General features: G+C 51.0%; 1 protein-coding gene across 2 annotated transcripts in view; it reads right to left on the bottom strand.

The window, feature by feature from the left end:
* Positions 1–619: 619 nt before the first annotated feature.
* The window catches only part of Rrbp1 (ribosome binding protein 1), a 65415-nt gene continuing 50887 nt past the window's right edge, over positions 620–15147 (bottom strand). Inside the window, exons 9-24 of one of the 2 annotated variants that reach the window (XM_057780628.1) lie at positions 14500–14669; positions 14340–14374; positions 11123–11213; positions 10267–10359; positions 8601–8693; positions 8442–8525; positions 8233–8322; positions 7640–7732; positions 7444–7515; positions 6756–6851; positions 6067–6150; positions 4160–4255; positions 3445–3528; positions 3001–3099; positions 1838–1981; positions 621–1463 (exon numbers count right to left, since the gene is read on the bottom strand). In XM_057780628.1, the coding sequence (XP_057636611.1) occupies positions 1425–1463; positions 1838–1981; positions 3001–3099; positions 3445–3528; positions 4160–4255; positions 6067–6150; positions 6756–6851; positions 7444–7515; positions 7640–7732; positions 8233–8322; positions 8442–8525; positions 8601–8693; positions 10267–10359; positions 11123–11213; positions 14340–14374; positions 14500–14669 (1463 nt within the window). In that variant the 3' untranslated portion in view covers positions 621–1424. Of the gene's footprint in view, positions 1464–1837; positions 1982–3000; positions 3100–3444; positions 3529–4159; positions 4256–6066; positions 6151–6755; positions 6852–7443; positions 7516–7639; positions 7733–8232; positions 8323–8441; positions 8526–8600; positions 8694–10266; positions 10360–11122; positions 11214–14339; positions 14375–14499; positions 14670–15147 lie in introns of both variants that reach the window. The other variant, XM_057780629.1, reaches the window with a different exon arrangement.

Below are 15147 nucleotides of genomic sequence, written 5' to 3'. Positions count from 1 at the left end.
CCACTGTTGACAGTAAGCAAAAGCCAGGGACTACAGACCTAGCTTGGGTAACTCCAGGATCTTGCCACCTTTCCTCAGTCCCTCTTTCAAGATGGGTGTCCTAGTGCATGCCTTTAAATCCCAGCACTCAGGAGGCAGAGGCGTGAGGATCTCTGTGAGTTCAAGGCCAGCCTGGTTCCAGGACTGTTACACAGAGAGACCCAGTCCTGTGCCATCAGACAGCATCTTCCTAAGCACAGGGGTTGTTAATAGCACTCTCCCGACTCCTGCGTCTTCAGAGGAAATCTCCCTAAGTATGTGGGCCGTTAGTTCCAGGTCTTCCCCCATTACTAACCCATCTGGGCTTCATGAAATTTATTCCTGTAAGGTTCAGTTCCCCTCAGACTACTAGAAGCAGTAATTGTCAACTTGTGAGTTGTGACCCTTTCACAGGAGTCTCCTGAAACCAGGAGAAAACCTATTTCCATTACGACTCCTAACAGTAGCAAAATTACAGTTATGAAGTAGCAATGAAAGTAATTTTATGGCTGGAGTCACCACAACATGATTGTGTTAAAGGGCTGCAGCATTAGGAAGGTTGAGAACCACTGACTAGAGTTCCCGTGAGTTATCCATAGCTGGACTCATGCATGTATTGATTTTCCTGTTACTTCTTATTCGGCCTCCCAGTGGGAAACCAAACTCTTGGGTTTCAGTGGCCCCTCTCCCCCAATGGCCTCTGAGGGGTTCATAACAGGTGTAATTGTTCCTTGCTGACAGTCTCCGTCTCAGCCTTACCCTCTCCCCCACAGCTGAGCGCCGTCTTTCAGGACAGCCCTCCAGCACCTTCTTGTTCATCAACACTGACACATGCCATGCCTTGGTGGCTCATAGGGGCTTGGCCGTGTGGTCTCAGGTGTGTAGTGTCAGAAGATTAGACAAGACCCCAGTGCCGGGCAACACGTTGGTTTTAATGGCATTGACATCCAGGCAGTCACATGTCAGTTCTGCTTGGCAACTTCCAGGGGTGAGGGCTGCAGCTTTGCTGGGCTGGGCTAAAGCCCTCCAGTCTGCTCAGCGGCCTCTGAGAACTCACCACCTGGCCTGTTGCTCCCCGACCCGGCCCCACTGAGAAATACAGACAATTGCACTGATTGACATAAATCCCGAGCGTTCTGGACTCCCAGCACACCCCGGTCTGTCAGCGTTGATGAGGGCTTTGGCGTCTGCTCGAGGTGGTCCAGGGCTGCTCCCGGGAATAGTGTTTATCAAATGTGACAAAAGTTCTTTTACAGACTGGGGTCTGGAAGATTTATTTCTGTGGTTCTGAGACTTGTCTCCAATGGCTTCACTGGAAGTTGGGCCTGGATAACGCTGTGTTGGTTGGTTTATTTGTAAGGAATGTGTAAGGCATTTTGGTAAGTTGAACAGTTTGCCGAGGAGACTCAGACAGAGGTTCCCTCCTTTGAGCTGCTACCATTCTCCTGCAAACAAAGTGGAGATATGAAGGAAAAGCCAAGTCAGGAGTCAAGGCACCCCCTCTTGTCCCATGCCCAGGACCCTCAAAGCTTTTCCTGGGACAGTTCCACAGATAACCTCCAGACCTTCTGAGAGGCACAGAGCTGACTCCAGGGGCTGGGGGGTGCATGCAGAGGGACTGATGGGACCCTATGATGAGAGGAAGGTGAGGTGAGTGTGGCTGAGAGTCTGGTCCTGCCCCAAGAGGCCCACACAGGCCGTAGAGTGAAGACAAGTTAGCGATGCAGGTGTCGACTCCATGGGGCCCTAAACAGCATGGACCAAAACCTCTGGAGGTATGGAGGCTAGCCCTGCAGTCCAACCTGCACCAAGTACTTACTGCTTTTTCCAGCTGTTCTTGCAACTTCTTCACTGTGTCTCTCTCTTTTGTCAGCTGCCCCTGGGTCGTCTTCAAAAGTTCTTGAAGCTTGGTGGCGGCACGCCCCAGGTCATTTGTTAACCTCTTCTCTTTTTCTAGTCTCTCCTGTGGGCCAGAGGGTTGAGAGAAGTCAGGCCCCATGTGATATACCGGAAGAAGAGAGCTATGAGGACCTCCAAGAGCACAAGGCAGGTATCTGGTTATTCAGGCAGACAGTGCTGGCTGGGAGGAAAGCCTTTAATGACAATGCTGCCTGTGTCCTGCCAACTTCAGCTGCTGCCAGGACAGTTTCCTGGCCTGATGGTTTACTGTGCACTGCCCAGTGTGAAGGTCACTACATGTGTACCTAAAACATGACTTCAAGCTGTATAGAGCTTACATTTAATTGACAACTAACTTGTGACTGAGCCGTGACTGAGTGCTGTCAAGTGCCCTCCACTAGGTGTGGCCAGGGAAGCCAGTGCCTCGGTGGTTCTCTGGACTGGCCCCTGTCCAAGGCCATGAATGACTGTGGTGATTTGAGTAAGAATGACCGTCCTCCCTAGGCTCATATATGACTGCTTAGTCATAAGGAAGTAGCACTTTTGAGAAGGATTAAGAGGTGTGGCCTACTGGAACAGGTGTGGCTTTGGAGGAAATGTGTCTCTGGGGGTGAGAACCGAGGTATCAAAAGCCCATGCAAAGTCCACTTCTTTCTTGGCCTGTGGATTAGGATGTAGCCCTCAGCTACTGTTTCAAACCCACGTGTGCTGCTATGATAATGGAATAAACCTTAGAAACCGTAAACAAGTCCTCAATTCAATTCTTACTTTTTTTGTTTTGTTTCTCAAGATAGGGTTTATCCATGTAGCATTTCTGGTTGTCCTGAACTCACTTTGTAGCCCAGGCTGGTCTCAAACTCACAAGAGATCTGCCTGCCTCTGCCTCCTGAGGACTGGAATTAAAGGCATGTACCACCACCGTCCAGCAAAATGTTTAATTTTTTTTTTCTTTTTTCGAGACAGGGAATATTTAATTTTATAAGAGTTGTTTTGGTCATGGTGTCTCTTCACAATAGAACAGTGACTAAGACCAAAGCCTTGAAGACCTACAAGTCCAACCGGTACCCCAGTTCCATCCTCTACCTTCAGCTGTGTAACCTCTTCTACTCCTGAAGACTCCAGGGGGCCAGCAGAGCGGAGCTTCTCCAGCTCTTCCTGTAACCGATAGGCTGTGCTCTGAGCCTTGTCAGAGAGGAGAAAGGTCTGAGTCAGAGGCCTAGTAGGTCAAACCTGGTTAAATTCACCTAGGGGTTGGGGTAGGGGGCAACCCCAGCCAAAGAAGGCAATAGCTCAGGTTAATCCACATGCCTGGATCCACATGGGCAAGAAGCTTGGACATAATCTACAAGCACCCAGGCCTTCAGGATCCCCCAAAGATGTGGATACCCACAATGTTCCTCGGGTAGACTCAGTACTAGTGCCCACTCACTGGGGCCCTAGAGCTTCTTAGTCCAGGTGCCACCTGGTGGTTAAGCTGGGAAGCCCTGAAAGCGTGTAGGGACTGAGGGCCACTTGGCAGGGGCTAACCTCTTCAAACTCAGCTGTGAGCTTCTGCCGCCGTGTTTGCTCATCCTCCAGGATGGCCTCTGTCTGCTCCAGCTGTGTTTTCAGCTGTATGGAGACACAACAAATGTGACTGCAGTCTGGGGACAGACCCAAACTGAAGCTCCACCTTCTAGCTGCTTCTAGGACTCCTTGGGCTTTTCCCTGCCCTGGGGAGTCACACTTAGCACTTTCCTCATGGAGAAACAGTGCCTCAGACTCAAGAGAGAAGCAGAGAAGTTGAAGAGAAGCTGAGGAAACATTACCATTCCAGGAGCCTTTCACAGGACACACAGGATAAGAAAGACCCCAAAGCCATGAGTCTGATCCCAGGTTCACAATGGGAGCCCAACAACAGGTCCCTGCCTCTGGCCAACTGTTCTTGGCAGCTGTTCCTTTGGTCAAAACACTAGAAGATATCCTGCTAGCAATGACCCAGGAAATGGCCATAGCTAAAGGCAAATCCCCTTTGTGCTACAGACCCAAACCCAAGCTGCAGGCCTGTCCAGGAGCCCCTGGTGTTATGAGGACTAAAGGCCCTGGTTACCTGCTCTTGACTCTACAAGCAGGGTAGAGAGGGTGGCTAGCAGTGGGGATTGGAAACACCTACTATGCACAGTTTAGTCAGCACAGAGGCTGCCCACCCTAAGTACTACCTGGGGAGTTAGGGACACATCTTAGGACAGCTCATCACCCTAACCTTCATAGGGTCCTGCTCGGCTGGAGGGACAGCTGGAGACCCAGCCACGTCACCATCCTCTACGTGGCTCTTCATGTCACTCAACTGCTGCCTGACCTGAAACAGGGAGGGGTGCATTTGTGCAAATAAACAGCTAAAGGCATGCAGGTACACATGTACACGCACACACACACACACACACACGGGGAAAGGGAGAAGGAGGGAGAGGGAGAGGGAGGGAGAGAGAGAGAGAGAGAGAGAGAGAGAGAGAGAGAGAGAGAGAGAGAGAACCCTTGTGGGAGGAGGGATAGGCCAGAACCACGCATTCCACTCTGAGCCAACAAGCCTCCAGGCCAATGAGAGCCATGGTGCTTATTGAAGTCAGCTGACGCCACCCTCCAGTCCCTGGAGCAAAGTGACTTCAATGGATGTAGACCTCACAAAGCCAAGGAGTCTTCATGGAACAGACAGAGCTAACGACATGCCACACTCCAGTTTAATGATGTAGTCTCCTGTTCATGGCCTTTGGGGGGCTCAGAAAAGATGGTATTATTGCCTTGTAATGCCTCATTCCTCTGAGTTCTGTTGCTGGGGCCAAGATGTACAATATAGAGGAGGCCTGGAGGTCACTAGCCTCTCTAGGCCTCCCATCTGAAAGGTGTCAGGACCACACAGTCACCTGAGAAAGGTCCCAGTCAGAGGCCTGTGGTTAGAACTCAAGTACAAGTTCTTCAGGAAATATGGGCAGCCTCAGACTCCACTTAAGTTTTACTTGGAAGGCCACCCCAAGTCTTCCTTTCCAAAAGTCCCAACAGGCAGAAACCAAAGGGCACAGTTAAAAGATAACAAGAACCCCCGGCAGGCATACTCTGTGTGCATATACTGCCTGGGGGTGGTGTGGGGTGGAGGCCTCTCACCCAGACTCAACCTAGCAAATGGCTGAGAAAAAGCTTTAGATTCATTCAGGTAACTTGGCCTAGACAACAGCCACTTCTGGTGTGGTAGTCTGAGCAAGGCCTAAGAATGGGATCCAGTGAGCTAGGCGCCCACGATGGACTTAGAAGACAGCGTGGAGGATGCTAGCCTAACATAGCAGACGTGGTCTCTTGGCCAGAGCTCCCCATGTTCCATCTCCAAATTTCAGAAGCTGACAGCTACTTCAAGGTTTTCAAAATGACTGTGCAGATCCAACAGACCACAGCTCTGGCTGAGTGGGTTGCTGCCAATAGCCAGAGCTGGGGGGTGGGGTGGGGGAGGCAGCCCAGTGAAGAAGGAGCTCAACTGGCCAAGCGGCTGGGGCATGCAATCAGACACTGCAGCTGCAAACCGGGAAAACGGAATGGCCTCCAAGGCACAGTGCAGCCCCTCACATCTCTGCAGGATTATCTGCTCCCAGTGCCTGACAGAGGGCCAGAGGGGGCAGGCTGCCTTGTGTAACTGTAGTGGCAGGGCCTGAGCCACCACTGAAGCAGGAAAACCTACAGAAAGCAAAGGCATGCCACCAAAAGGCACCAAGGGACCCTTTGTGATGTCCTGGACTGGGCAGGTGACGAGACAGGCTAACAGGGCTGTCGTCTCACAGCTCTCATTTGTTTGTTTGTTTGTTTGTTTGTTTGAGCTCTCAGTTTTGAGCAGTGGACAGGTCTTCCCGAAGATGGGAAACAGAATGCGAATATCTTGGCCCCTGGCAACTACAAGCCCAGCTCCGAGTTTTAGGCATCCTGCCAAAGTCCCAACCAAGTCTATGTAACAGGACTAAAGCATGGCAGAACCTGCTAAGCTTCAGAGTCTCTGCATGGATGTTAAAACACCACCACCCAGTTAATCACACACATACACATATATACAACACACACACACACCAATGTCATATTACACACACACACCCCAATGCCATACTCCCCAGCCCAGGACATAAGCCAACCTACCAGGGCAAGCTCAGCGCTTTGTTTCTGAGCTTCACTCTTGGCTTCATCCAGCTGACACTGAGAGTCTAACAGAAGCTGCCTCAACTTCAGGGGAAACAGCCAGGTGAGAGGTAGAGGAGAGAAAAAAAGAAAAGAAAATCGGTTCCAGTAAGTCCATATCTAACCATGGGATGGAACCCAAGCCCGGAAGATTGACATAGAAGGGGCAAGTGTCCTCCAGCTACCATTTCCTGTCAGTTGACTTAGGAAGGCACACCCAGGCTTTAGAAACACCTGCCCACCATCTCTTGTTAAAGAGCAAAAATTTGCAACCAAAACCAGATGAGGGTGTGGGCTTGGGAGATCTCCTGAAATCAGGAGACTGTAGCAGACTGAAATCTAGTGGCAGCTAAAAATGACAGCAGCAAACCTGCGGAGAGGCCGCATGCTGAAAGGCCAGCTGGAGCAGGACGTGCTGCTCTGGCCCTGCCCTGCCTCGGGGCCGCCTTTCCGAAATCTGCCCAAAGACACCTCAGGGCTGTCAGTGCAAAGGGGCATCAGCAGGGCTTCGGGTGAAACCTGAAAACCTAGCTTTTAAGGCTCCTGTTGACAAGTTCTCCACAGTGAAGAGGGAACCACTCAGAAAAACCTAGGCTTCATGGGGCAGAGGCCACTCAGGACCAGAATCTAGGAATGGTGGATTCACTCACCCCTGCCACCTCCTGGGCATAATTCTGGCACTCTGCACTGGCAGCTGCCATGTGCTTCTCCAGCTCCGCTTCCAGAAGTGAAGTGTGCTCCCTCACCTAAACAGGGACGGACATGGACACTGGTCAGAACCTCTCAGTGGCCAGCAGGGGCCCTCATTATACGAGTGGGAACGACAGCTATCGAGTCTGGCTGGCCCCAAAATAAGCAAGGATAAATATACTACCAGGTACACTGAGGTCAGAAAGAAACAGTCCCTAGCAAGAGAACCCCTCATTGAACATCGAACAGGTCCTGAAAAGTCCTCAGGCTTCAGGGTGGGTAGAGCAAAGCTTATATACTGGCAAAGCTTAGGACAGAGGGCACTTTTCCAAAGGCCAAGGCTTGCTGCAGTAGCTTGAAGAGCAGCAGGCCCCCCAGGAAGCACATCCCTGAATTCTAAGGTCTACAAGTAAGCCACTACTGGGCAGACTACACAGCTCATGGCTCCCAGGCCAGTGTGGCTATAAAACCTTATCACTTAGGCTCAACAAGACAAAGCCCTTGCTCAGAAGAGCGATGGCCTCCTTGGACATGTGGTCTGTGAGGAAAAAAATAACAAGGATGCATACAATCTTGGCATGAGTGTCAGAACATGACCAGCAAATTTATAGAACAACAAAAAGCAATCATCAGAACGGAGAAACATACCTGATCTGAGTTTTCAAGTTCTCCTTTTAGCTTCTCTACAATGTCTTCCAGATGTTTCACTGTGACCCGTGACTACAAGGGGGAAGACAAGACCCATAAGGCACGAGACTCTGGGAGAAGCATCCTGGGCCCACTAGCTTAGGTGCCCACAGTGCTGTGGCCATCAAGCTCTGGGAAATATGCAGGCCAGCCATACCTTCTGGAGCTCCTCTTCAGCAGCCCCCACCTTGGCCTTCCACACACGCTCTTCCTCCTCCACACTCTTCTGCAGGTCTTTGAGCATACCCTCCTGGAGGGGAGGCAACACTGAGGCAGGCCCCTCCCTCCTTAGTTTGACCCCGCAAACACAAACCACATCTTCTTCACCCTCTGCAGCACTACTCTTCTCCACTGACTGTTGAACTGAGTGTCACAGGGGAAAGAAGCTGGCCCTGGCAGGGCTTTATCAGGAAATGAGGTCTACAGGCCCTGTAAAGCTGCCAGAACTCCTACTATTCTTGGAATTAAAGGGCTCAACCCCATTTACTCCAGGCCTACCTTGTCCTCCCTGCCTGCCCGCCCAAGCATCCCTATTGTAACTATCTTTCCTAGTCCCAAACCTTAAATCCATGCTTGTTCTTGACTTAATACCATCCAGCTAAAGAAATGAGGGCAAGGTGGCTACACGAGGGCACACAGAACCATGTCATCTGCCCCAAAGACTCCAGGCTCTTATTCCTGGCAATGCCCTAGGAACACCAAGCTACAGTTACCACTAAGTCACTACCAAAGTTAGCCCTGGCTGCTCACCGTCTCTGCCAGGATGGTGCGGTACTGGTCACACTCAGCCTGCAAGGAGTTCTGGGTCTCTTCGGCCTCCCTCAACTTGGAAGCTATGTCCTGAGGGCAGAGGGACAATCAGGAGTCTGGTTAGTCCTTCCTCTTGATGACTCACTGAACAAACTGGACTCCTGATTCCCAGGAGCCAGAGGAGGACCCAGCCCAGCAGTGTCACTTACCAAGGAGGGCTCTAGGGAGGCAGGCGGTTTCTTTAGCAGCTCAGAGCCCTTCTCTTTGACTTCCCGCAGCCACTCAGCATAGTTCTGCAAAGAAACAGGCATGGTGGGTCCAGGTTGCTCCCTAACAATGGGGACCTGGGGAGTCATCTTTCTCCCTACCTGGTGTGCTGAGATGGAGAGGTCTGGGAGCAAAGCCAGCAGAACCTCCTTGGTCTGGGCCTCAGCCAAATGGAGCTGCTTTTCTGATTCCTCCTGGATGATGGAGAGAAAAGGGCAGCACTCAGCCTATGCCCCCGAAGAGCACATCCTCAGCACTGCATGGGAGGGACAAGTCAGAGGAGGCTAGGATGTTTGGTCTATGGCCCAGGTTATTTGTGTAAACCAGCAGATACTCAGGTCCCAAACACTTTCCCTTTCCAGCTTGTGTGTGCAAGGATATACACACGTGTATGTATAATAACCAAGCTGAGGTGCACAGTTAGGGCGAGGTGGGGGCAGGAACAGGCTAGAAGGTGCATGGTGTCAGAACAGGTGGAAATTGAAGGTGGAAGCAGGGCATATCCAGCAGCCACCAGGGTCAGGGCCAGTAGGAGACAGAGACAGAGGCTGAAGAGGGTCAGCTCCAGCTAGAGGAGGAGAAGGGGACCAAATTCCCACCAGACAGAGCTAAACCAACTTAAAGAACACAGTGAACGTGACCCAAGCTTGACTCATCCCAAGCTGTGCCAAGCCTGACACTCCTCATTGGTCCTCCAGAGGGAGTCAGCAGGCCCCTACGCAAGGCACAGCACCAGGAAAAGAGGCAGAGAAGACCTAAAGGAGCCATAAAACAAAGCCCAGGACAACTGCATCCCCTGAGGACACAAGTCTGTGGAATGGCTCCAGGGAACTTTGGCCTAAAAGTTTTGTCTAAACCTGAGACAGACAGAACCCACTTTCAGTTCCATACTGCTGTGTATGGCTTAAGGCTTGGCGTGGCAAGGACCCAAACCTTGTGAGCAGCACTCTGGCTATCTATCCCTGATACATGAAGGCAAACAACATGACATTTGAGGTCACCCTCTACCTCTATCTGCCTGTGTAGCGACAATCAAGTAAAGTAACAGCTTAGACCACAATTTCCACATTTGCCACAAACGTGGGCCAGATTCATGGGTCATTTCTAGGACTAAAAGTCCAATATTCCAGGAATCTGACTTCAGCTCTAAGAATGCAGTGTGGCTAAGGCTAGCCTTCCCCGGGTCTTTCTTTGGAGAACCCTGAGAGAGTTACTACAAAGCTTGTCCTATGGAGATGGACACTCCTGTGTAAGTGATGCTGGCAAGAGATAGCCTTTCATGTGTGAGGGGCGCAGGTGCAGGGAGCTCTAGGTGTCACCACTGTTGGGGATGAGATGCCATGCTGGCTCCTGGCCAACCAAGGGCCCTAGAGGACTTCACTGCCCAGATGCTCACTGCTAAGGACATTTCCCTGAGATACAATATAATTTTCGACTTAGTCCAGGATGAAAAATGCACAAAATCTGTAAGCTGCATAACCCTGGGTTTGCTCAGGGTCTGCGCTCCTCTCAACAGAGGAAAGCGTCAGGGCACAGATTTATTCGCTCCATCTTAAGGAAAATGACAAGGAAGGAAGGAGGGAGAGAAGGAAAGAAGAGGCCATGGAGCTTTGGGGGTGGGGGGCAGAGTTAGATACAGGAAATGTTCTAAAGCCAAGGCTAGCCCGTCCATGGCTTTTGAGTCTCATGGTGTTTGCTAAAGCAGACGGGTATTGGTGCTTCACCCTTGGCCTTACCAAAGGGCTCAGGATGGACAGGGGCTCTTACCTTAGCTTGGGTCAGGGAGCGCAACTTCTCCTCACAGGCCCGCTCAGCTAAGGCCAGTGCCTCCATGGCCTTCCAGTTCTTTTCTCGGAGGTCCTAGAGGGAACCAGAGAAAATCAGCTTGGGGCAATTATAGCACAGTCCCCACTGGCTGCCTCAAGCTGGTCTCAGCAAAAGCAGAGCTCACAGAGCCTCCTTTAGTCCACACCAGGGAATCTCCTAGGACCTGCTAGGAACCAAGTATCCTTTCCTTGGTCTATGTACACATGGCCTCTCAGGGCAGGTGGCTCATATACGAAGATAGATGCTGTGGCCAGAAGTAGGAATGGTCAAGGCACAAGGTAAAATGGCCTGTCATTTTCAGGAAAGAGAAGTGAAGAGCTAGCTTATCTCTTCAGAGGGAAGTTTCCTAACCCCAAAATAGAAACGTGGCCCCTGGCACAGTTCTGGCCTGGACAGTCCTTGGGAAGCTTTGTTCTCTACGGGGGCACTGTAACAAGGCACGTGCAAGTACAGCCTCAGTGGAGAGGTATGCCACCTGCGCAGCATGACTTCTTCATGGCTTCTAGTGTCACCCTCCCTACCCTGAACTGTTCAAAGGGAGCATAAGTCCTGAGCCAGGCCAACCACTGCAATCCCAGCCCAGAGGTGGCCCCGTGCTTGGGCAGTCTGCTGTGGGATAGCTGTGGGCCGTGTGGGAATGGAGAGGCTGAAGAGCGGCTCAGCACACACTGTAAACTTCCAGCACAAACAACGGGGAAAGGAGCTGGGAGCGAGCCAGGTCCCCTGCGGCCTGGGTGGTCCACAGAGGGTCTTCAGGTGACTTGGCCCACAGGCTCCTCTCTGCCCCTCTACTCACATTGTTCTTCCCTTTCTGCTGCTCCACGGCCTCCTTGAGCTCACCGGTCTCCTTCTCCAGACACGACACCTGTGACTCCAGCTCCTTGAGACTGGGGGCGAGGAGGGGGATGGTGAGGTTTCAGTCTTGGCTCCAAGAACTCATTTCTTCTCTGCTTGGGCACCTGGCCCAGCTTGAGGTCCCTCCCATCTGCCTGCCTTTAAAAAGCCTATCTAGCTGCCTAGCCTCTTTCTCCACTCACCTTAAGCGCCAGGAGTCAGAGTTAGAAGTAAGGTTTTTAAGACGTTCTTCTAGCCTAGGTCCTTTCTGGGCACCACAGCCAATGTCAGCTGACCCTTCCCTGTGGTCACACCTGGCCCTTAGCGCTGAAACTCAGGGCAGTGCGGCCGTCCCGCCAGCTGGAACTCCTGGAACCACGGTTCTTAGCAGCTCTCAAGAGCCCACTGACTTCTAGCGCTTCGGAGACTTACAAGCTCCTTCTCCCTAGTTTTGGGACTGAGTTTGAGGAATTAGCTGAAGACAACCTATCACACTATAGGATGGTCAAGTCCCCATCTTTCCAGTGCTCTCCAGTGACCTTAACCATAGAGAAATAAAAGCTATACTCAAGGCTCTTAGGGATGAGCCTCAAATGGACATCTTAATGTGATACCTTCTGCACTGAATGTAGAACAGATGGCCCGAGCCAGACATAGGAAACCCAAAGTCCAGAAGTGGTCAACTGTGGTGGTTTAAATAAAAATGGCCCCCACAGGCCCATAGGGAGCGGCACTATCAGAAGGTGCGGCTTTGCTGAAATAGGTGTGGTTTTGTTGGAGGAAGTGTGCCGTTAGGCTCTGAGGTCTCGGAAGTTTGAGCCTGGTTAGTGTGTCACTGTCACTTCCTGCTGCCTGCAGATCCAGATGTAAATGCTCAGCTACCTCTCTAGCACCATGCCTGCCTGCATGCCACCGAGTTTCCCATCATGATAATGAACTAAACCTCTGAACTGTAAGTCATCCCCAATTAAATGTTTTCCTTTTTAAGACTTGCTGTGGTCATGGTGTCTCTTCACAGCAACAAAATCATAAGATATCAATGATATTCTAAACCAGCAGCTTGAGCAACTCTGAGATGCCAAAAGAAGCCTGGCACAGAGTAGCTGCTACCAGTCTGATGCAGGGATCTGACTGCCAATGTCAGCTAGAAGGGAACACACACACAGGTTTCTTTCAGGAGGCCATGGTCAAAAGCTTTTTAAACCAGCATTCTAATTCACACTAACATGAACTATAAAGTCAGCATGGGCTGAACACATGGCCATCGTGACCACCATGACTAATAATGGATTCAGTCTGGCACAGCTTCTGTTTTCAGTCTGAATATGGCAGACCTGGCCTAGTGGGCTTTGTGGCTATGGGTTTTAGGCCCACGAAACCTTGAATCCACCCTTAAAGCTCTACTGGGATCCCTCAGTTACTCCCTCTGAGGCCAGCATTACACAATCGTCTCTTCTGGCAGAACACCCTGAGCATGTCCAGGGTAAGACCCTGAGGAAGGAGCATGCACACCAGTGGCAAGGACATACTGACCATAACCTCCTTGGCAGTGGCTATAAAGTTCTAGAACATTTGGTTTGGTACTCCAGCTCAGAACAGGGTGGCTCCACCCAGGCAACTTACAGATACACTGTTTCAGAAGGAAATCAACCAGTTCCTGCTGAACATACCAACACCAGACTTTAGCAGGTCTTATTCAGAGTGTGACTTAGTTATCTTAGTAATTTTACTGTGTGACACAAAAACCTGAGGTTGTTTGTTTTGATACAAGGTCTGGTAGGTCTGTCTGTCCTTAATCTTGTAATCCTCTTGCCTCAATCTTTAAAATATTAAAATTACAGGTGTGTCTTATCATGCCAGGCTTCAAAACTATGATCTTAAAACACAAGAGAAAGCCGTAAACGAATACAACCTCTCCACCTTATAAATATCATCAGGAGACAAGAGGGTCATCCATGCATTCTGAGAGGCTGACTTCTGGGTCTTCAAGTGAGTTTCTAGTTTATTCTTAGCATGCCCCTCCTCCCAGTTACAGAGCCCGGAGGATGCCAGGGGACACTCAGGCTGTGACTAGGAAGCTGCATTACTGCAAAGCACATGGAGAAACAACTCTTTGGCAGTAACAGTCAGAATGAGGGATCCTGGTGGCTGCTATCCTAGGACACTGCCAGGATGCAGGGAGATGAAGACCATTCTTCGTACCCCTCCTTCACATGGCTGCTTTGGGGGCCTAGACCATGGCAGCAGGACTCACCTCCCAAGCCTGTGGGCATCTGCCCCAGAGGCGCTGGTGAGAAAGACTTGAGCCTGATCTGAGCAGGCCATCCAGACACTTTGGCCTTAGCCAACAGCAAACAAACAGCCATGAGAATGATTGGTATGAGTCTGTATGCAACTGACACTGAGGGGAAATAGTTTGGCCAGCAGGAAGTCACCTCACAAATGAAATGACTCTATAATATGCTCTGGACTACTTCAACAGAAAGGGACACTTCCTCATTTGACTTATGGATCTCAATCCTTAAAAACCCCACACCTTGCAGAAACCAAGAGCCTTTACGAAGCACTGGAGAGGGGCAGCACAGCTTACTCTGAGTTTCGCTGTTATGTTCATCCAGGGATTTGGGTTAAGCTTCAAGTGTTAAGAAGGCGTGAGACCTCTAAGAGGCAGGGCCTAGGGGGAGGTAGTTCGGTCATGGGAGTGCTGCCCTAAAAAAGGAATTATTTCTATAAAGGCAAGCTGTTGTAAACAGTAAGTCTGACCTTGGCCTCCTGCCACACCACGAGCAACTTATGGATTCCTGTCATTGTGCTACACACCGGGATGTGAGAGCCAAGGAGGGCCCTCACCAGAGTCCAGATACCAAACCTGACAGCTGAGGAAGTATCTTTTCTTTTGAAGGGTGCCCAGCCTCATGTACTCTGCTGTAACTATGGAAAGCAGACTAGTGCAAAACTCTTGCAAGGAGGCTTTGTTCCCTATCAAGTCTGTCTTCTATCCTCTAAGTCACCGGAGGGACAGGTTAAACAAGTGGACTCTAAAATCTAAAAATTCTGAAGGAGGATTTTTCCCCCCCAGGAGAACCAAGCATTCCAGTGAAAGCTCCAGCTTCCAGGGACCCATAGCCAACCTGGGCTGTAGCTGGAGCAACAGCTCTGCAGCCCTCCGTGAAACTTACCGAGTCTGCTGCTGGTCCACCTCAGCTTGGCCGGCCTGAAAAAAACACAGAAAGCTCCTTGGTTCCACAAGGCTCACAAGTACAGGAACTGGGCAAGGCTGGAGGCCCTTTGCTCAGCAGAGTCCACCCTCTCCTCGGACTGGCCTGAGAAATGACTGACCTGGGTGATTTGGGCCTGGCCTGCTCCCAGAAGCGTCTCGATGGAACGGATTCTCTCTGTGAGCTGTAAGTTCTCTGCCTTGGCATCCTGGAGCTGCCCGTGGAGATTACTCAGCTCCTCACACTTTCTTTTCACTTCTACCTCAGAGGACTGTAATTTGCTGTGCAGCTCTGTAGAAGGACAAGGAGAGAAGTCAGGGTCTGGAAATGCCTGGCTGGGCACCTCCTCCAACACACATAGAACGCCAAGGGCTCCCTCTTGCACTGTGTGCCCAGAAACCTCACTTCCGCATGGAGCTGCTTATGGACTGGTAAGGAAAGGCGTTCTGTGGCAGCGACATCTGTGAGCACCACAGGTAAAATAAACCAGTGAAGGAAAATGAACAGCAAGCAAAGCACATTCAGTGCAAGCTACACACAAGTCACTCTATAAAATACTGGCTTATAGGAGTGAGACTGAGAGCAGAAGTGAGACATCCAGCGGCTGTGCCCTCCCAAGGACCTGCCCTGGCCCTTCTGTGGGAGACATCCTCCCGCTACGGTCAGCTCACAAGTCCCACAGCTAAGTTAGCCCAGTGCCTCTGATGCTTCCTCTCCCTGAGGCTGATCTTCAGGCTCAACCCTAGGTGATGCTTCCAGATGAAGCCTG

Source organism: Chionomys nivalis, chromosome 9 (genome assembly GCF_950005125.1).
Source record: "Chionomys nivalis chromosome 9, mChiNiv1.1, whole genome shotgun sequence".
Lineage (NCBI taxonomy): Eukaryota > Metazoa > Chordata > Mammalia > Rodentia > Cricetidae > Chionomys > Chionomys nivalis.
This window is presented reverse-complemented; position numbering and strand designations above follow the sequence as displayed.